Genomic DNA, 23,578 nt, shown 5'->3' with positions numbered 1-23,578 from the left:
GCTATGGCATGACCTTAAAAAGGCGGTTCATGCTAGAAAACCCTCAAATAAAGCTGAATTACAACAATTTTGCAAAGATGAGTGGGCCAACATTCCTCCAGAGCGCTGTAATAGACTCATTGCAAGTTATCGCAAACGCTTGATTGCAGTTATTGCTGCTAAGGGTGGCCCAACCAGTTATTAGGTTCAGGGGGCAATTACTTTTTCACACAGGGCCATGTAGGTTTGGATTTTTTTTTCTCCCTAAATAATAAAAACCACCATTTACAAACTGCATTTTGTGTTTACTTGTGTTATATTTGACTAATGGTTAAATGTGTTTGATGATCAGAAACATTTTGTGTGACAAACATGCAAAAGAATAAGAAATCAGGAAGGGGGCAAATAGTTTTTCACACCACTGTATGTCTTTAAGTGATTGAATTTATATAAACACATGTGTATTGCAGAAAATGCATGCTATAATAATTGTGGGCATCAGAGACAGATGGCAGTAGGGCTCCAGCTACTTTTTTTTTTTAATTAATGTCAAAATCTGTATTCTGAGTTATTACATTTTGTATGCTGTATGATGTGATGAAACATTACATTTTTCTCTTGTCAAAACATACAAGTATTCATTTTTTCTTAAGGGGTCAATTCAAAACCATTAACATGCTTTCTGCAGAATGATCATTTATGCATTTTACAAATATTAAATGACTGACCAACTAAAAAATAATACATACATGTGAAAAAATTAAGGAAATAAAGATCTACACACCAATGACAATTATTAAAATGTTTTCAGGACAACTTTTTTTTTTGGAAAGTTGCAGAAATATTTTAAGTATGTAAAAACACGCATTATTTTATATCTTTTGATCCATGTATGTTGAAATGCTATATATCTTCAAGGTTAGAAACCAATGAAATCATATTTCTTCATCAGAGTATCACCTAAAAAATATATGCATACCAATGTCTGTTGAAAATTAATTTCAGTAGCAAAGTATCAAAGTTTTCTTTAGCAGGATAGATTGTAGGGTTTGTTTTGATAACCTGTGCTGAAGATGTATTCACTTAATGTACAGTAGGTAAAAATTTATTTGAGTTGTCGAAATTTTTCTTAATGTTTCTTGAAAGGCAATATTAAAGTCTATATAGGCTTGCTTGATTTTCTTCAATGAGGAACCAAAGGAACTGGATAGTATGGCTTTTTTAAATACTTTATTTTCATTGTTAATCTATGGCACACCACTTCTTCAAAGAAATTTCTCAAGACATTTCAATTTTTATTGAGATATCTCAAACACATTGCACTGTACAAAGTTTTACAATTTCTAAATTTCCCATTGAAAAGCATTGGGGAGTTTGCAACCTCATCCATCTTAAAAAATAGAAATATTCTGTGCAACTTTGGCTAGGAATTAGTTTACCATTTCAGTTTTTACCCTGAGAGTGGTCACTTGAACTTGTACATTTTGCATATGTTCCTCGATCCACTTTTACTTGTCGAACAGCCACTCGGTTTCCCAATGCAAGTGAGTCAGACACTGGGCAGAGCGTGCAAGCGCAAACAGCTAAAACAGCAGTTCCCTTCTCCTACTGCCTTAGTTACATTAACTAATAGGGAACAGAAAAAGTCACAGCTCTGGAAATAAATGGAAGGGGGAAAAACAATCATGTAAGCATATATAATCAAGTAAGCATGTATAATTTGATTGAATGTGGTGTTTATGGTTTCACAGCTCTCCCAGCAAAGGCCATTTTTAATTAAATAAATAATCGCCGCGCTTGCGGCTTAGCGAGGGGGCGTGGTGGCTATAGCAAGCCGCAGGGCGATCTGCGGTGTGGGCGTTTTTCACCTAAGTGCACAGGTGAGAGACTGCCCACATCCATGATTGTTCCTGTGGCTAATGGGCTGCAGCTGCCATGTCCTCCCTGCATATATAGCGAAGCGCGAGCCGGTTAAGGGGGAGAAGAACAGGAAAGAAAGAGAAGTAAAAGAAAGAGACTGAAAGAAACGGAGGTTGCAGGAAGGAAGAATGGAAGGGAGAGAGAGCGAGTGCGCCGGTGCGAGTGAGTGAGTGAACAAGCTCACAGCAGCTGAACAGACAACCTGGGTGTGAGGCCGACACCCCAGGCGTAGTTGTCGCTCCCGCAGAGCTTTATGAAGGATGGGAGTGACGAGAAAGTGGATGATTCTCCACGGAAGACCACGGGGGAATCAGGACTTGGGAAAGTGGTGTCCACCACGTGAGAGCCTTGGCCGTTGGTGGATTTCCCAGGTCACTGTCAGGGTAAGCCGACCGGAGCCGAGGATCGGAAAGACTACTGGCAGTTGCAGTAGGAGCAGGTAGAAGGCCAGCTGCAGAAAGAGCGACTCGCCTGTAAAGCAGCCCAAACATAATAATAATAATTCATTACTTTTTATATAGTGCTTTTCTCAGTACTCAAAACGGGAGTAGCAGGGGGGACCGCCAGAGTAACTAAGAAGCACCAGGATTGTCATTTGTTTTTAAAGACTGCTTCCTGTAGTTGTTTGAACCTCGTTTTGAACCTCGTTTTAAAGGATTGTTGTTTTTGTGTCTTTTAACCTCCACGTTCATTTTATGGATTATTTATTTAATGAAGACTTTGAACACTGCACTGTTGCACTTTTGATTTGTTCTTTTAATAAATGCACTTTGCACTTTAAACATCATCCCCTTTGCTCAATTGTTTATTGCCTCACTGTCTAGCTCATCGGTGACATTACCGACGGTGTTGGGTTCAAGAGCTCCCTAACAGGAGATGGGAGCATGTTGCAGAACCCGCATCGTCACATTGAACAAATCTGCAGATTACATTGAAAGATCCAACATTAACAACCTGCAGCTAAATGGAATTTGAACTAATTAAAGACATGGAAAAGGCGCAGCTGTCCTAACTGATATAAGGTTTAGAAATGGACAACGGAGGTGAGAGGCTTCTGTGGCTCAAACCATTGTACGATATCTGGTGCACAACCCCTGATCTTTCAGATCTCAGCTATGTACAAATAATAAGTCCCTGATCTTCTGGCTGACTGTACAATTCATATTCCCATTACGCAATAAATCAAGTTTCTTTCCAAGTTCTTACTCATTTATATAATTTTAATTAATTACTGTGCTTTAACTAGTATTAATCCCTTAATAGGGAATTTATTTCAGTTCCTTTGCTCCTTTCATTGGGTAATATTGATACAGATTTTACACTAGTATTAATCATTTTGTATTAATAGATATTTTTCAATTATTAATTATTGGATACTACTCTAGTTTTATGTGTTGATAGATATATTTTCAAAATTACTAAAGAAATTAAATAATTAGTCACAGACCCTCCTATCACTAACACAAATCAATGCAATTTTCACATCACTTGAATTGCAATGTGGTGTGTATGAAAGCTACTGAGCCGCCACAAGTGGCCCGTAGCCAAAGGGTGTATCAGCATTTATGTGTTTAGGAAATTCTTGGAGACCAAATAGCATTTAGATCAGGGTTATATCCAAAGACACACAAACTGAATATCGAGAGTCCCTTGCACAGGATCCTATGTGGAATATTACTGAGTGACTGGCAACGGTGCAGCCATACTGGTGTCTTATCACACAGACCATATTCTGTGTTGGGTCAACGATGATTAGACTAAACAATCATTAGGAGAAGCAGTCAGGTCAGCCACAGAAGGGTGTAGTGGCACCAAAATTAGTGTGTGAAGTTCAACTACCATGACCTTCAATGTTACATCTTTTGCATCATGTTAAAACTCAGTTTTATGGCAGTGTGGCATGTCACCTTTATTTCATTTTTCTTGAATTATTACAAGTAGCTAGTTTTCATTCTAACTATAGGAATGAGATTACTGTGTTTCACAGATAAAAACAAGCGGGGACAGGAGATGCATTTTCATGACAAATGTAGATATAATCCAGCTAAATTTTATATGGACAGACTTTATATACGAAACACATATTAAGGGGGTTCTTTAGAAAACTAATGGTCAACATGCATCATATGTAACATATTTTGAAGAATGAATATTGATGATCCCACCCATGGACCTAAAATTTGGCACCCCAAATAATTTAAACCCCAGCTTATTTAAACTAATAATTACTAGGGGGCTCCCCCCGCTCGCTTCGCTTGCCCACCTCTAGGTTTGGTTTACCGGATATACAATTTAAAGATATTGTTATTTTCATGGGAATTGTTACATATGCATTATTTTCACGGCCCCAGGTGTGGTTAAATCTCTTTCTCGCAGGACGTATAATGCTGCTCGCGTTGTGAAGGGGGGTTGGGGGCGCAACTGAAGGAACGCTAAGCAGAAGCAGTTGGATCATCTGCTGGCTTGTTGCTGCTGCGTTGCATGTTCTGTTGTCGCACTGTGCGTCAATCATTTAAACGCCTGTATAGTAGCTGTCCCTTTGCCACTTCGCATATCTGCCGCTCGCGTTGTGAAGGGGGGGCTGAATGCACGATAAGGGGAATCGGTCGGATCATCTGCTGGTGAGCTGCGTGTTTACAATCATTTAAACGCCTGTACAGCAGCTGTCCCTTTGCCACTTCGCATATCTGCCGCTCGCGTTGTGAAGGGGGGGCTGAATGCACGATAAGGGGAATCGGTCGGATCATCTGCTGGTGAGCTGCGTGTTTTGCTTGTCGCTTGTCGTTGTTTTAAGAACTGGGAGCACATGCAGTGTGTCTGCCAAAAGCATTCTAACAACTGCTAGGTTAGATGTCTATGAACTTGTTTTAAATGTTGTCTCACGGCCTTGTCTCGCGGGACGTTAAATTGTCTTCCGAGAGGATTATGTCTCGTCTCCCTCCAAAGATTATTTTTTTATTTTTTATAATAGATGACTTTTTTTTTTCTTGCATTGTCTTTACACTCCTCCTGTTAATATCAAGCATTGTACATTTGCATTCTAAGGCAGTAATTCTTTTTAAAGCAGCTGGTATCATCTAGCTGAGGTCCAAGCTCCTTGATTCTTTCCCATGTTTGCTCTGTTTCCTTCATAGTGATTAAGGTAAGCAAATTATGTCACACTTCACACCCTGGTAAGTATCACTCAGATATACATCAATTCTTCCATTCATTTTTTAAATGTTAACTTTTACATTTTTCTGCATATCCACCCTCAGATTAATTTTCAACACTTTTAGATGAAGGAGTTTCACTGTATTATCATCTCCATTTTATTTCAGCAGTATCTCCTAACCAGTAGTGGTCATAATGGATGTCAAAACAAAAGCTTCAGATGAAAATGATAGAGGTTACATTATTCAGCACAAATTAAATTCTATTTTGAAACTTAACCATCAAGGGACACAACTTAAAACTGCCAACTGTAATGTCATACAAGCCGTTTAAAATAGGTTAGTCTTGAACTCTGTTTTGTCCTAGTTATACCAGTGGTGTTCGCTAAGCAGCTTAGCCCCTGTTTTTTTTTTCTGTATCTGTCTGTGTACATTATTATCCTCTTTACTAATAGAAATCAGTAAATTTCTAAAGATTTTAAGAAAAAGTCTCTCAATGGATGGCATACAAATGCTTTCAGGGAAACAAACAAAAAGTAAACGCATATATACACATAAGTATATTTAAACAGACTTAACCAGTCAGTTAAAACTTTTTTTTCCCAATTTTATTGTAATCATTCCATACAAATAGATCAATTTTTACAAAAAAAATAGGACTGAAAACAAATCAACCCCCACCCGTGAGAAACAGAGCATGGCCAACGGACTAATACTTAAAAATAAATAAATTGATGAGTTTATTAGGCGGATACAGATAAATGGTGTAGAAAAAGAAATGGGGAGAGAATCTACTTCCTCAGTGCTTTAAGACCTTATTCTAAAATATTATTGATTAGATCCTGCCAGGTTTTGAAAAAGGTCTGCATAGATCCTCTAACTGAGAATTTGATTTTTTCCAATTTCGAATAATATAAAACCTCAGTTACCCACTGACTTAAAAGAGGAAAGTTAGGATTCTTCCAGTTTAGCAAAATAAGTCTGCGTGCCAATAGTGTAATGAAGGCAATCACAGTTTGTTTGTCCTTCTCCACTTTAAGCACATCTGGAAGAACACCAAACACAGTTGTTAGTGGATTAGGAGGGATTGTGACACCAAGGCTGTCTGAAAGGCACTTAAACATTTTTGTCCAGAATGATGTTAATTTGGTGCAGGCCCAAAACATGTGACCCAGTGAGGCTGGAGTTTGACTGCAGTGTTCGCAGGTTGGATCTTGCCCTGGAAACATTTTGGACAATTTCAAGCGAGACAGATGTGCTCAATATATAATTTTGAGTTGAATAATTATATGCTTTGCACATATGGAGCTCAAATTAATTCTCTGCATTGTTACCTTCCACTCCTTTCCCGATATGTTGAGTGAGAGATCCTTTTCCCATTGTCCTCTTGGATCTTTGAAAGGGAGGGACTGTAAAATATTTTTACATATTGCAGAAATGATGGCTGAGTCCTCATGACTGAGCAATATTTTTTCCAGCATAGAGGATGGTCGGAGATGGGGAAAATCGGGCAGGTTCTGTTTGACAAAGTTTCTAATTTGAAGATAGTGAAAGAAATGTGTTGATGGAAAATTAAATTTGAAATGTAATTGTTCATAGGATGCAAAGATGTTGTCTATATAAAGATCTCTAAGCAATTCAATCCCAAATGTTTTCCAGATATTAAAAACCGCATATGTTTGCGAGGGTTGAAAAAGGTGGTTCTCGTGCACAGGTGCCACAGATAAAAGATTCTCCATCTTAAAATGCTTTCTACATTGGTTCCATATTCTGAATGAGTGAAGCACAATTGGGTTATTAGTATATTGGCGATAACTTGCATTTATTGGGGCACAAAGCAGGGAATATAGAGAAATATTGCAGGATTTTATTTCTATTGTGGACCAAGCCTGTGTATTTTCATCTTTTTGTGTCAAGGTTTTTATAGCTTTTATGTTTGCTGCCCAGTAGTAAAACTGAAAGTTAGGTAGAGCCATGCCTCCTTCTACCTTAGGTCTTTGTAGAGTCGCTCTTTGGATACGTGGATGTTTTAGGTTGCACATAAATGAGGTTATGGTTGAATCTAATTGCTTAAAGAATGATTTATTGATGTATATTGGAATGTTTTGAAATAAAAAGAGAAGCTTAGGAAAGATATTCATCTTAACGTTAATTCTTCCAGCTAGAGTGAGATGGAGGGTTGACCATCTACAGTATGCAATTCTTGCTTAATTTTTTCCATACAGACGGCAAAATTTTGTTGATAAAGAGCTTTATGTTTACTTGTGATATTTACCCCATGGTATTTAAACTGATCTGCAATAATAAAAGGGAAGGTGTCCAGTCTAATATTGTATGCTTGAGAATTCACTGGAAAAAGCACACTTTTATTCAAATTAATTCTGAGACCAGAGATCTTTTGAAATTCTGTAAGTGCTGTTAAGACTGCAGGCACAGTATTTTGTGGGTCTGATATATACAAAACCATACCATCTGCATACAGAGAAATTTTCTGTTCAAGTCCTTCTCTGATAATCCCCCTTATCTGATAAGCATTTCAACAGTGAACTACCAGTGGTTCAATGGCGATTGCAAATAGAAGTGGTGACAAGGGGCATCCTTGTCTGGTACCACATTCTAGTTTAAAGTAGTCTGAGCAAATGTTGTTAATAAAAACTAAAGCTTCTGGATTAGTGTACAGTAGTTTGATCCATGCACAAATATTTGAGACAAACCCAAATTTCTCTAATGTAGTGAAAAGGTAGTTCCATTCAATCATATTTTTCTGCATCCAATGATAATATCTCTGGAGTGTTTGACTTTGCAGGTGAATATATTACATTAAACAAGGCGTCAGAGATTGGAAGCTAAGTGTTGGCCTTAAATAAATCCATTTTGATCTTGTGATATTACCGAAGGCAGCACTTTTTCCATCCTTCTAGCTAGGACTTTGAAGAGTATCTTAACATCATTATTCAGAAGTGAAATTGGTCTGTATGATGCACATTATAATAAGTCCTTGTTTTGTTTAGAAAAGACGGTGATTAATGCTTGGCAAAAAGTTTGAGGTAGAATTTGATTGTCTCTAGCTTCTGTAAATGTTGCTAATAAGAGGGGAGCTAGCTGACTGGAGAATCCTACTATATAAAAGCGGTCGGGATTGTCCTTCCGTCCCATGAGTGCAAAGCGTGGCGGTATTCCACTTATCACAGACTTACTACTTGCGGCTTGCAGTACGAAGTGACGTGATGTGAGCAGAGTTCTGGTGCTCCCATCGTTCTCTTGCTTTTGTGCGCGATGCGCTGGAAAAATAGACAAAATTATGTCTCTGGAAATAATGAATGTTGATGGAGTACAAATGCCTCACCGCGTGGTAAATATCAGGGGAGATGGTGCTTGCTAATTCTCATCTATAGCTTATTTAGTGCATGAAAATCCGTCTTTAGCGGTACAGATTCGGCCTGACATTGTACGACATGTTTTAAGTAATTGGTCAAGGTTTCAGCCATTTACAACGATGCCGTTAGGAATCTCTTATACAAATGAGCTTCAGTATCTCACTGAAATGTCAAAGTCTCAAACTTATGGTACCATTTCTGAGCTAATGGCAGTGGGAGAGTTGTTCCCCTATGAGTTTCGAGTATATTATTATGGAGTCCTACACTCCAAGTTTGGACAGGCACTCGAGGGGATAAAAAAAAACTTAGGTGTTCGGGAGATGTTATGAATGGGCACTTTGATGTTCTCATTCCCTACACTTACATGCCTGATGTACACATGAAGCGCACACAAATTGAGGATAAAAGCCGGTGGCCTTAAAAGGCGGGTGAGCCTAGTTTCTTATAAAATTCAACAGGGTAGCTATCTGGGCCTGCTGCTTTCCAGCTCTGAAGTGACTTTATAGCATCTAGTAATTCTGATAGTGCCAGAGGTTAAAACTTTTAACAGGGGGTACTAAAGAGAAAGTCAAAACAATGACATATTCTCAGAAACTACAAAACAATTAAAAATGTATTTATACAACAGACAGTGTTTAACCAAAGCAGCTAATAAATCACAACTTTAAAGAAGAACTGCTTTTCATAACTGTAAAACTGAGGAACTGACAGAGAAAGCAATTCACAATAAATAAAAAGAAATACTAACCCATGCTGTATGTTCTCGTAAATAGCAGCCTTTATACTCTATACTGTTAGGATGCTTTATTCTTTGCAGAAACTTTACTTCCTTGATTATATCTTGCCATTTCTGTTGGAAAAAATTAATACATATGAAAAACTACAATACTACTGTGGAATTAGTGAAACACCAATAAAATACGTTAAGTTGTTCCAAACTCATCATCTAATTTAATAGAGTTTGAAGTCAATCAGTACAAGCCTTAAACACCATAGAAATAAACCTCTACATTCTATCCTTACATTGTTTTGATTCTGCAAGAGAATGCTATGATTGCACAAAATAAGGAATAAAGCGATTAGTTGAAAGATAAAAATATACAAATGCAGCACTACTGATTTGAGACACTGACACACAAAAATGATTTTGTGGAGTAGCACAATATAGGTGATAAATCAAATGTGCCATACACACTATGAAGCAAATGAGTGAATGATGGACAATACTTGAGGGTGCAAACATCAATTTCCCATGACACATATCAATGATTCCATCATAGCAGGAAATTTAGCGATATGTTTCAAGCTTGATAATTCATTAGCATCAAGTATGCTGTAAAAGTGATACTTAGTGCAGTGTTATTTTTCAATCCAAATAATTTTACTCTTTAAACAGTATTTTTATTAAGTAACAATCCTAATTTGTTACATTTCCAAGATGAGTCATTACAAAGTAAAATTAATTGGCTATGTTCAAAATCTGGTGTTCACAGTGGCCTACTAAATTAAAGCTACATGCATAAATTTTGGGGGTCATAGGGAAGCATGAAGTATTTGGTATATGACATAATGGCAATGCAGTTTTCTTGTTTCCTCTGGCTCAATAAGTGGATGGATCTCAATATATCATGGAGTTATGGTCCAGTTTATTAGCTACAGTAGGTTTCTGCTGCACATGGAGCTATCTGCACAATGGAATACACAGCAAAAAGTCAAATGGGTACTGGTAGTAGCGACACTCTTCATTAAGAAAAAGGAATGGTATTATACATCACTAATCACATTTAGAAGAGCTGTTCGATCTCAAGGACATAAGACAAAACAGCTTCATTACGTGGAGTAAACTGCATCCCAAAAAGCTGTTATGTTACCTGTATACAAGAACTTTTCTTCAAATTTACAAGAAGTAAGTTGATTTTTAAACTTGTGGGTGTTTAAATGAAAAAAAAAAAAAAAACACAGGTTCATTGTATTAAAAAAAAAAAAAAACATAGTAATTCTTTATAACCACGTCTTGTCACAAACAAAGCTTTACCCAGTTGTCCAAAACAATAAGCTAATATGACAAGCAGCATAATTTTTAAAAAAGATGTTGCATTTAATTGCATGATGTGAGGTACAATTAGCACATACACCATTTCTTAAACAACGTGTACTGTGCATTGACGAGTTTGAAATATTTAGCAGTAATTTTCAAACTATGAATAAAAGCGCTTGCAAAATGTTTGGTTTCAAAAAGCTCCATGCTTAGAATTGTAATGATGAATACCTGACGCCTGCCTGTGACAATGCATGCAACACCCAAGAATTGGTCCTATGAAAGGCTTAGCAAAATAAAAAAAAAAACTCCTTTGGCGTTATACTGACAACACAATTATGCTATATTTGTCTAACCTAACGTTTCAACTAAAGAACAATTGAAAAAATACAAGTAATTCTTACTTATCACCTGATAACTCCTGCAAGATCTGCCTATTAAGTTTTATCCCTTTACAACACTGATGTATTTAAGGGTGTGCAGCTGAACAATAAAAATTTTACTGTAGATTATTAATCTATGTTCTACTTTGCTATTTAGAGAACATGATAGCTGTGGTTTCAGTTTTTAAAATTTGCTTCTTTACAATGGTTCCTTGCAGATTGTACTTACCTAATGTCTACATGATTCAAAAACCTTTTGTATACTAATGCACTTGATTTGCAAAACTGTTTTCTTGACTGGAGTCTACACTTTATAATTCTAACCGCATTTTGTATCAGCAGCTGATATTTAGATCACTTGCTTAACAGGCATTTATTATCAAGTCATTCTTTGCATATTTTATTTTTTGAAATATACAGGTTAATTCAGTATTGTGCACTATTAGTGTAATAGATGAAGATGATTGTGGTTGATAACTTTTTTAATAACAAACTAACTAATATGGAAGCCATATTCATTTCAAATTGTAATTAGTATAGTGCACATGTATTAATAAATATATGTTGACTTGTTTTCCTAAGTTTAAATCTTACTCCTGGGAGGAAGAATGTGTGACACTTCGCAGTTGATGAAGGACTCAGATTCCTAGAAGTAGACAGCAATACATACAGTTTGAAACCACTGCAGCTGCTGTGTTGTTTATTTCGATTTTGGCTTAAAAATCTACATTTTTCATATGTTGAAATCCAGATGACAGTGGATCATTCTGTCATATTTATTCTGGTTGGAATTCTATCATTTAATTATTCAATTTTTGACATTTAATTAAAAAAAATTGACATTTGCAGTTCTGCATGTAGGGTTTTCTGCCGAGTTCATCTGCAGCACATGAAAACAGTTTATTTACACAAGATGTAAATAAAGAAAAAAGAACTTATTAAATGTATACTTTAATTATCATTATAAACGTCTACCAGTAAAAACACATGGTCTTCTTCTGTAACTTTAAACCTCATTCCAGTGGAGGGAAGTACAACATGCTTGCAACTAATGATGGGCTCCTTTTGACAGAAGTGTAAAATAATAAGTACAAAATTAAATTAATAAGGCTGCTGTGTGCTTTGTTTAGCATTTCTAAGATTTTTCTTTATTGTATTTCATAAACTTCCAGGATTAAGTGTTTTGAAATTTAATTTCCATATAAAGTACAGTTCAATAATCACTATGCAAACATTTTGTCTAGGATCAGCACAGTGGCGCACTGCTGGTGCTGCTGCCTCGCGGTATGGAGACTAAGGTTCATGTCCTGGGTCCTCCCTGAGTGGAGTTTGCATGTTGTCCATGTGAATGCCTGGGTTTCCACCAGATGCTGTCAAAGGCACTGCTCCACTGCCCAAAGACATGCAGCTTTTAAAACTAGTGGTGCTAAACTGACCCCAGTGTGTGTTTTCTCTGCAATGGATAGGCACCCTATCCTAGATGCGATAGGTTCCAGACACTCTCTGCAACCCTTATCTGGATTAAGAAAGTTAGAAAATTACATGACTTTCTCTGTCTTATTGCTATGTATATTTGTCTATACTTTCCAAAGCACAGCATGATTTGAGGATATTTGCTAATTGATATTAATTGATTTCTTGTCTAAAGTAACTACATTGTACTCTTATTCGAGAAGTTTTTCCACACTTATTTTTTTAGTAGTTTCCATGTTGGATACTTTTATTTGAGCAAATGTTTGTCTACTTTAGTAGTAGTTCTACTTTAGTAGATTGTTTAGTACTTTATCTACATCTGCCTAAAAATGGGTTACAACCCAGTGGTTGAGAAACACTGCTTTAGAGTTTCTCAGGAAAAATACAAATGTAAAAACAATTGTGGTCTTGTTGCTATGAATCTTCCTTTTTATAGTTTTTTGATTATTATTCCAACCACAAGTCAAAAATTGGATAAAAACAATAACTCCACCTAAAAGATTAAAGAATGTCCAAAAATTATTTTATGATATAAAAAAGATAATTTATTCACTGTTGCATCTCTTAACCTAGGCTAAAAACTGACAGCACAAAATTAAACTTACCTCATTAGACTGTTTGCCACTGTAGGACATTTTCTTAATTGCCACCACCTCAGTTGTGCGCACATCTCGTGCCTGTCAAAAGAAGAAGAAATCAGACTGAAAGAAATAAAATAAAATTGACTATGAGGCTAATTATCAAATTGAAACGTTTAGTATGGATTTTTATCACGCTATTAAAAATTTTTCTTTACAATTCCAAACAAAACTGACAAAAATTCAATTATACAAAAATGAAACTCTAAATTCCACTCAGAAAACAATTCATGTAAATACCACCATATGCACAATTATCTTTAGTTACAATAACTATATTTATAATTTCATATTAATTTAAAATTCATGTTTAAATCAGCTTTTAATTCTCCTATGTACTGTATTAAGTTTTCTCTGAAACTAAGCTTGTAAGCAGATACCTCTACGATTATGTAAACTTAGCTATACACTAATTACAATTAGAAGCGTTAGTGAAATTCCTGTTAGCAAAATTCACAACAGACATCATAAAGATAAAGTATATTTTTATAGAATAACAAAAAAAGTACTACAGCTTAAGCTCAAAAAAATAACTAAATAAATCTAAATTAAAAAAAAAAAAAAAAAAGCAAACATAAGTGACAAAAATAGTACCTAGTATTTTAGGATTTAAAAAAAAATGCAAACATAAGTGGCAAAAATCGTGATGGGAAAAACTGAGGTATTTTTAAGAAAACAAGCAGAAATTCAAGATTAGCACACACATTTACTGACAATAACCAAAATTATTTTTTAATTCTCATCAAAAATAAAGCTTCATTAAATATTCAGTATTTATTTCAGTTATTTCCGCTGTAAGTATCCTTTAGAATTAAAAACAAGAAATATCCAAGATCTGTATCAATGTGAGCTCAAAGTCAGTATGCGGGTTACTCAAACATATTTTTGGGCGAAAATTATGTATTCAATAAATAACACTAACAGTGCTCTGGTTGCTTCAAGCTTATTCGGCGTCTATTTCCCGATTGGATTCTGCTCATTGCAACATTTTACCCTTTACTGATAAGAAAAAATATATACAGTGATACCTTGAGATATGAGTTTAATTCGTTCCGTGACCGAGCTTGTAAGTAAAAATACTCTTATCTCAAAACAATTTTCCCCATTGAATTAATTGAAATGTCATTAATCCGTTCCGGACCCCCAAACAACACTACAATTTTTTTGTTACATGTTTTTAAATAAGAAAAATGTACTTATAAGTAACGAATATTGTATAAAAAAACAATACAATAGAATGTACTGCAATAAACTGGTTTTATTAAGTACAGTACAATGTATAATGTAGAGCATATATACCTTGGAGATCACACGAGTTGAAGATGCTGACGGAGGTGGTGGAGAAAGGCTGAACTGAATGTTATTCACTAATTTTTGCCCTTTTCGCTGCACCTTCCTCACTTTCATTTGCAGGGGTTTTCGAAAATACTTGACCAATGAGGTCTATTTCATCCTCCCTTTCAGAATGTTTCTAAAACGCGTCATGCAAGTGTCATTAAATAGCGCAAGTGGCGCGCCCAGTTGAAACTTTTTCTGGGTGTTTCTTTTGAATAAAGTCTGAAAGTTTCTCCCACATTCCCAACATTTCCTTTATCTCACTTTTAGATATAACTTCCTCCGCCTCATCCAGGTCACTTATTTCTTGCAAAACCTCCGTGTGCTGCTGTGTCTGTAGCTCCTTTAGCTCCTCCGTTGTCAGTTCCTCAGAGTGCTCCTCGATGAGCTCATTGATGTCACCTTCATCCATGTCCATGCCAATGGTCTTGCCAAGGGATAAAATCTCCTCCACCACTGCCGCTTCGGATTCAAGTCTTTCAAATTCCGTTTCAGACACAACCTCAGGCCACAGCTTCTTCCACCCAGAGGTCAATGTCCTCTTTGTAACACCCTGCCAGGCCAAATCGATAATTCTGAGGCATATCACAATGTTATAGTGGTCCTTCCAGAACTCTCGAAGGGTGAGGGCTGTGCTCTCCGTCACCTCAAAGCAGCGGCGGAACAGGTGGTTGGTGAAGAGCTTTTTAAAATTAGAAAACATCTGCTGGTCCGTGGGCTGCAGGATAGGGGTGGTGTTGGGTGGAAGGTAGAGAACGTTTATAAACCTGAACTCTTCGAGGATGTCATCTTCACGGTTAGGTGGGTGAGCAGGCGCATTGTCCAGGACAAGAAGGGCTTGCAGAGGTAGGTTAGTTTCCTGGAGATATTTTTTAACATCAGGACCAAAGACCAAATTCACCCACTCCACAAAGAAATGCCTGGTGACCCACGCCCTTGGGTTTACCCTCCACATAACCTGCAGTCTTTCTTTCATAATCTTTTGAGACTTAAAGGCTCTGGGGTTTTCTGAATGATAAACGAGCCGTGGCTTAATCTTGCAGTCGCCGCTCGCATTGGCGCACAGTGCGAGGGTTAGCCTGTCCTTCATGGGTTTGTAGCCAGGCATCCTCTTCTCCTCTGCTCTCCTCCTTGGCATCTTCTTCCAGAAGAGTCCTGTCTCATCACAATTGAAGACTTGCTGGGGGATGTATCCTTCGGCCGCTATAATTCCTGCAAAAGTTTTGAGGTAATCCTCAGCTGCCTTTATATCCGCGCTCGCTGCCTCACCATGCCTGACAATGGAGTGAATGCCAGTCCTCTTTAAAATTCTCGAACCAGCCCCGACTGGCTTTAAACAGCTCGCCTGATGCCTCGTCTGTCGAAGTGCCTGGGGTCTGCTGCTGCAAATCAGCGTAAATCACTCGTGCCTTCTCGCAGATTAATATAGCCTATATCTCCTGCGAGCTGCTTCTCCGTCAACCACACACTCAGCAGCTTCTCCATATTTTCATGGATAGATGTCCGCTGCTTAGAAATGATTTTAACACCCTTGGCTGGCGTTATAGCCTTTATCGACTCCTTCTGCTTCAGTATGGTGCAGATTGTAGAAGTGCTACGCTCGTACTGCTTCGCCAAATCGACTACACGCACACCTTGCTCATGTTTTTCTATAATTTCTTCCTTTAATTCAATGGACATCATCTGCTTCTTCTTCTCTGCACTGTCCTTCGCACTCACTTTCTTCGGACCCATAGTTGGAAAAACAAAGTTTTGCAAAATAACTGCGAGCACAACACTGAAGTTTCCACTGCGAGCTAACTGCTTAAAGTGAACGAGTGAGTCACAGCATGTTGGGGCGTTCACTGTGGCGAGCTGCACGTGCTAGCGGTGGGCTGGGGTATCTGAAGCTGGCTCGTACCCCAAATTTTAGCTCTCAACTCAAAGCAAAAACTCGGCCAAGAGACTGCTCGTATCTCAAAAAACTCATTAGTTGGGACACTCTTAAGTCAAGGTATCACTGTATTTCAACACAGCCTCCTACAAAGAACAGTTGCTTTCCATGACACTTGTACTGTTTACCAGTATACATGTAAATCGTGCTTTGTACAGTTTGAGTGTTGCTTACATGTGTAAAACCCAAATTTCAAAATAAATCCTATGGCCGGCAGCGTTGTAAACTCTGAAAAACAAAGGAAATAACCTTCAGGCGGAGCAAAAGGTGCTGGTGGCAGTGCATGAAGACTATTGACACATCTGACAAAAGAGGAGCGATGCAGCAGCAGCAGCTGCTAAGGAAGTGGTGATGGAGCAGACTAGTATCACTGACCTAATGAATGCGTAAAACAGTTACTTAGTGAAATCCGTGTAAACTTGGAGCGGTAAACAGTTTTATTGTGCGAAATGTATGTCTGGCGATATTACTTTACATGAAACTTTAAAAACCTCAAGTAAGCATGTGGTGTTATGGGTCCACAGCTCTCCCACCAAAGGCTGTTTTTTAATTAAATAATAGCCGCGCTCGCAGTTTAGCGAGGGGGCGTGGTGGCTATAGCAAGCCGCAGGGCGATCTGCGGTGTGGGCGTTTTTCACCTAAGCGCACAGGTGAGAGACTGCCCACATCTATGATTGTTCCTGCGGCTAATGGGCTGCAGCTGCCATGTCCTCCCCGCATATATAGCGAAGCGCGAGCCGGTTAAGGGGAAGAAGAACAGGTAGAAAGAAAAGAAGTAAAAGAGATGGAAACGGAGGTGGCAGAAGGAAGCAGGAAGGAAGGCGGCAAGAAGGAGAAAGCCGGTGTGTATGAGCACGTGAGTGCTCGCAGGCATCTGTGTGGAAGCCTGGGTGTTAGGCCGACACCCAGGAGTCATAGTAGTGGTCGCTCCCGCTGAGTGAATGAGTAGCGGGGGTGACCAGTGAAGGGCGACTGGCCGCGTATGGCCGAGAAGGCAGCGGTAGTCGGGAGGCTTGGATATAGGAGTCCCAATGTGAGCGCCCTGGCCCTTGGGTTAAAGCCAAGTCTCGATCGGGAGAGCGGAACTGAAGCCAGGGATCGGGGAGCATCCAGATCAGTTTGTGTGGAGAGAAGGCCAGCTGCAGAAAGGGCGATTCTCCTGTTGCGTGGCGATGGGAGAAGCAGAAGAGCTGCCAGGTAAAGGACACCGGGCTTTAGATTGATTTTAAAAGACTGCCTTCAGTATTGCTTTGTTTAACCTTGTTTTAAAGGAATGTTGTATTTATTTATTTTAATCACCATGTTTCATTTTATGGATTATTGATTTATTGAACGTTGCACGACTGCACTTTACTTTGAACGTTTTGTTTGGATTGATTAATAAAAACACTTTGCACTTTTTAACCATCCTCTTGCTCAATTGTTTATTGCCTTACTGACTAGCTCATCGGTGACATTACCGACGGTGTTGGGTTCAAGGGCTCCCTAACAGCCGATGGGAGCATGGAGCTGAACCCGCATCTTCACAAAGCATTGGATTCCATTTTTGTTAAAGTAACGATATCAAAAAAGTCCAAGACCCATGACGCTCCAGCAAACAAGAGTTTTTCTAGTCGTTACTTTGTGAGATGTTGAACATTATCAAGCCTGCATTAAGAACAGCACTCTCCAGTAATTACATGTCAAAATAGGCCAAAGGATAATTATTTTCATGTACAATCTGCAACAGGAGACGCACAATACCCACTCGCTGAATAGTAACAACTTGTACAAACTGGAGACCCTGGGTATTTGGTCTCATTTATTATGTGAGTGGTATCTAACATTACCTTAAAAATGATCTTAAGAGTGGATAAAATGGCACACTGATATTTGTACTGAATATGTGTTTAGCCTACTTGCACTTCATTCATAAAAGTTATCTTCCAAATGTATTAACAATACAATGAAGAGGTAATATTGATGCCTTATTCCTTTACAGAACTCGGAATTGAAACTGCATTAATAAAAAAATTAGGTATAAGTATTCGCAGAGGAAGAAAGTCTTCAAAAGTGTTACGTTAAAAGACAAGGGACTCTGCAGAATAAATAAATTTGAGCTACTTATTCCACCATTGAGTCTACAGTCAATTATTATTGCTCAGAAATGCAACACTTATTTAAAGTTGATTCCCTACTTGTAACTCTTTGGAATTAATCTGTGTGATATTTATTTCTGTCTCGGGAAGACACCATCTGTGTCTCTAAAAGTGTGTGTGGACACCGCTTCAAAGTTAAGCAAACTTTTGTGATTGCATTGCCGATATATATGCAGCACCTCCAGCATTGTGAAGAAAGCTGCCCTTTACTACCAAAAAAAAAAGAAAGAAAGAAAGAAAACACCACCCACACCAAACAGGAAACATCCAATATTTGCATCAATGTCACCTCAAAGCCACTATGTGTGACAGTAAACACCATGTTTTTGAGGGTTACTCATTTATATTTAAGCCTTGGATATAGAATGGTAATGTTGATGGAAGACCCTTCCCTGGGCATCCCAGAATGCTCAACTGGTTATGTTTCTCAGAGCAGAAGTTGGCATGGGAATTGTGCTTCTGTGTCAATTGTTCAATCTGACATTTTCTTCTTCTTAAATACTACTGCTGGGATCTGTGTTTTTGACAGGACAAGAATGGCCTTTGATATTAGGAATGGATGCTTTGCTCCTTAATTTTTGCAACCTCAGAGTTAGTCATTCACATAAAACTTGCTCTTTTTGCACGTTAGTTTCAAGGCATTTGTTGCCCTTATAACTGGGGTGGATTTCAGATCTTTCATCCACATCTTTGGCCTCAAGGATCACGTAATTCTGGTTTGATCTGTTCAGAATATCCAGGTTCCATGCATGCTGATAGTCTTGAAAACTCCTAAAACAAGGGAATATGATTTTCATGGGGCTCTGAATTTTTGCAACACTATAACTTCAAGGATTTTCTGCTCATGCATGCCCACTGTAGGTGAAAGTCACTTATTTTAGTGTGGAGAGAGGTAGTTTTGTAAATGATGTGATAACTCAAGCATGAACAGAGATTGCTTTTGTTTAAAAGTGTTGTTTTTAAATGAAAATGCTGTAGTGTTTAAGTAGCCTTAATCTCTTTCTAATTTTACTTAGATATGCTCTCTCTTTTAGTCAATCAATGTGTTTTGCTACATTGACAGCTGTTGTCAATCACTACTGTAGAAGAACTTGTGTAATTATACAAGTAGTCCAGGGAAAAACAACTGCGACTCAACCAGTGATATTTCAGTTCTGATATTAACTGTAGTTTTAGTTTTTATTTTATTTTATGAAATTAATTTTTATTTTTATTTCGTTTGAGATTTCAGTGGAGTCAAAAAAATTTATTTTATTTAATTCTGTGTTTAATATTGTAGTTTTTATTTTATTTAGTGCTGCCTTTTTTACATAATATTAGTACAATTTTAGGGTTTTTTTTCTGTTGCAAGACCACAAATGCTGACCTACACATATTTCAATGCAAGTTATGTTTCAGTCAACAAAATACACTCGCAGTTCAGAATGCAGTTAAACACAATTTCATTATCAATGATCAAACAAATTAAGTGGCCTAATGAGTATAGTCAGCTAGATCAAATGTTTCAACCCAAGAAACCATTCTGTACAAGCACGTTGCTGTTAAGCTTTAAAGAAGCACGCATTTCAAGAGATTTGTTCATGCTGCAACGACATCCATTGCACAGATAAACAGAAGTGAAAATATTCGCTCAACGAGCGCCTGTAATGCAGGTGCACAGACAAGGTCCTCGGCCACTGGAACCAGCAAACTGTATGTCGACGATTTCTGCTGCCAGTACTGAAGCAGTTATGTGCAGTGAGGTTCATGGCTGGTGAGGCACCGACTTCTTCAGAGTCAGATTTACAAATATATGAACCCAAAAGAGTAGCTATTCACTATTCATTTGGCAGCATGCACATTGACTACTGGTTATGTTTCATATTTCATCATCATCATTCTTTACAAACACATAGGTAAGGTACATATTTGGCTAAGAAAAAATGTTACATTTATAGCGGCAAGAGAGAGCAGAGAGAGTGTATTTGCTCTGCACCCTCCATGTGTTTTAAATTTGCCGTTACAATTTCACAATTCATACTCATTCAATACAAATGAAAGTATAGAGTGGTGTATAAAAAACACATTTCAATTTTGACTTTAATTGAAATATTTACTTGCTTTTAAAAGCTTTTAACTCTGATGCTTTAATCAATTTTAATACAGACTGTTCAATACAAGGATAACAACAAGAAAAACAAAAGAATATTTTATTTAAGGTCAAATTTTAGTTTTTAAATATTGGATTATTTTTTCTTAGTCTGATCCCATTTTTTATAAAATTGAAAACTGTTTATGGTCTTACCTTTATTTGTAAATGAAGTCCATGCACCTACGCTTCTCTCAAAAATCTCTTGTCACTTTTTTGTAAAAGTGCTACTTATTTTCCTTTCGTTTGAAAAATCTTAATCTTCTATTTTGGCAGTCAGTCGGAACAAAAAACAAAAATAAAAGGGCTGCTGCAGTGCACTTGACTTTCTGATATTGCTAATTTATTGGCGCCTAGAGTGTCTGCGTAGAAGAACAGCAGCAACAAGCACCTGTTAGGCTCACATCAGCTCCTTCAGTGCGGCACGGTACTGTATGCCTCACCTTGTGCCTTTTTATAGCAGTTTCATGTCCAATCTGCAAGACTAGATATGTCACACACATTCATTAATGATATTTAGCCAGACTGTGGAAAGTCAGAGTACATAATAAACTCGTGTACGAGCATTATATTGGTGAAATACAGAAAGACAGCAACAGGCACGCGCCAATTGCAGGCACCAACCCAGTGTGTGAGGGATAGCACAGTCCAAGGTGAGGCTCCGCTCGTTTCGTCACTGCTGCACCTCGCGTTTCTCCCCTATATTTGATCAGGAAATGCGTAAATTCAGCAATTTTGACTATAGAAAATTACCAAAATTATTGGAATTATACAGAAAACAAATTTATAGCACAAACTAGTGGACAAATTTATTTTATCATTATAATTTTTTTTTTTTTAAACTTTTCATGATGACAGGCGAGACCGCATGTCCCTGTGTGAAGTGCAGTCAAGGAACTGGACTTCCACTAAGTACTGATCCAGCTGGTGCTGCACTGAAACTCCAAGACTCTTTTATTCTTTTTGCACGCTACATTTGCTTTTATTATCATCTGGGCTGTAATTAAAGTATTTCCACACGTTACTTTCTCGCTTTCTACCCACAAACATCTGTGCAAAACTCTCCATCTTCAACCACAAGTGCTTACTGCTTCAAACCTATGAGCCAAATGTGCTCAACAAACAAACAACGGTCATTTACGGAAATTGCGCCACTTGACTATATAGTGAGCTCAAGTTACAAAATCACCGCATAGTGAACAGCGTAACGTACCTGAATGCTCAAGACAACCAACAAACAACCCCTCTGCACGACTGAACCGGACTGAACGAAAATTGTATTGCTGGTTTTTTTTTTGCTTTTTTACTCGATTTTCATTCTCGTTTTAGTTCGTTCACATATCACTAATTTTATTTTTATTTAGTTTCTCTGTTTGCCTTAATTTTAGTTCTCGTTCTTGTAAAATGAAAAACTATTTTTAGTTCTAGTTCTCATTTTCATTATGAAAATATCACTGGACTCGACATTAGCAAGACATACAGTGCATCCAGAAAGTATTCACAGCGCATCACTTTTTCCACATTTTGTTATGTTATAGCCTTATTCCAAAATGGATTAAATTCATTTTTTTCCTCAGAATTGTACACAGAACACCCCATAATGACAATGTGAAAAACATTTACTTGAGGTTTTTGCAACTTTATTAAAAATAAAAAAACTGAGAAATCACATGTACGTAAGTATTCACAGCATTTGCTCAATACTTTGTCGATGCACCTTTGGCACCAATTACAGCCTCAAGTCTTTTTGAATATGATGCCACAAGCTTGGCACACCTATCCTTGGCCAGTTTTGCCCATTCCTCTTTGCAGCACCTCTCAAACTCCATCAGGTTGGATGGGAAGCGTCGGTGCACAGCCATTTTAAGATCTCTCCAGAGATGTTCAATCGGATTCAAGTCTGGGCTCTGGCTTGGCCACTCAAGGACATTCACAGAGTTGTCCTGAACCCACTCCTTTGATATCTTGGCTGTGTGCTTAGGGTCGTTGTCCTGCTGAAAGATGAACCGTCACCCCAGTCTGAGGTCAAGAGTGCTCTGGAGCAGGTTTTCATCCAGGATGTCTCTGTACATTGCTGCAGTCATCTTTCCCTTTATCCTGACAGTCTCCCTGAAAAACATCCCCACAGCATGATGCTGCCACCACCATGCTTGACGGTAGGGATGGTATTGGCCTGGTGATGAGCGGTGCCTGGTTTCCTCCAAACGTGACGCCTGGCATTCACACCAAAGTGTTCAATCTTTGTCTCATCAGACCAGAGAATTTTCTTTCTCATGGTCTGAGAGTCCTTCAGGTGCCTTTTGGCAAACTCCAGGCGGGCTGCCATGTCCCTTTTACTAAGGAGTGGCTTCCGTCTGGCCACTCTACCATACAGGCCTGATTGGTGGATTGCTGCAAAGATGGTTGTCCTTCTGGAAGGTTCTCTCTCCACAGAGGACCTCTGGAGCTCTGACAGAGTGATCGGGTTCTTGGTCACCTCCCTGACTAAGGCCATTCTCACCCGATCGCTCAGTTTACATGGCAGGCCAGCTCTAGGAAGAGTCCTGGTAGTTTCGAACTTCTTCCACTTACGGATGATGGAGGCCACTGTGCTCATTGGGACCTTTAAAGCAGCAGAAATTTTTCTGTAACCTTCCCCAGGTGCCTCGAGCCAATCCTGTCTCGGAGGTCTACAGACAATTCCTTTGACTTTATGCTTGGTTTGTGCTCTGACATGAACCGTCAACTGTGGGACCTTATATAGACAGGTGTGTGCCTTTCCAAATCATGTCCAATCAACTGAATTTACCACAGGTGGACTCCAATTAAGCTGCAGAAACATCTCAAGGATGATCAGGGGAAACAAGATGCACCTGAGCTCAATTTTGAGCTTAATGACAAAGGCTGTGAATACTTATGTACATGAGCTTTCTCAATTTTTTTATTTTTAATAAATTTGCAAAAATCTCAAGTAAACTTTTTTCATGTTGTCATTATGGGGTGTTGTGTATAGAATTCTGAGGAAAAAAATGAATTTAATCCATTTTGGAATAAGGCTGTAACATAACAAAATGTGGAAAAACTGATGCGCTGTAAATACTTTCC

General features: G+C 38.0%; 1 protein-coding gene across 2 annotated transcripts in view; it reads right to left on the bottom strand.

Annotated features, from left to right (window-relative positions):
- taok1a (TAO kinase 1a) overlaps window positions 1-23,578 on the bottom strand; it is a 276,152-nt gene that overhangs the window by 138,115 nt on the left and 114,459 nt on the right. For both annotated transcript variants that reach the window (XM_028806658.2, XM_051930844.1), the window contains exons 4-5: window positions 12,928-12,999; window positions 9,177-9,278 (exon numbers count right to left, since the gene is read on the bottom strand). In XM_028806658.2, coding sequence (XP_028662491.2) covers window positions 9,177-9,278; window positions 12,928-12,999 — 174 coding nt within the window. The remainder of the gene's footprint in view (window positions 1-9,176; window positions 9,279-12,927; window positions 13,000-23,578) is intronic.

The sequence above is a fragment of the Erpetoichthys calabaricus genome, chromosome 8 (assembly GCF_900747795.2).
Source record: "Erpetoichthys calabaricus chromosome 8, fErpCal1.3, whole genome shotgun sequence".
NCBI classification, from domain to species: Eukaryota; Metazoa; Chordata; class Cladistia; order Polypteriformes; family Polypteridae; genus Erpetoichthys; species Erpetoichthys calabaricus.
The sequence above is the reverse complement of the archived record's forward strand: the minus strand, read 5'-3'. Positions and strand labels throughout refer to the sequence as shown.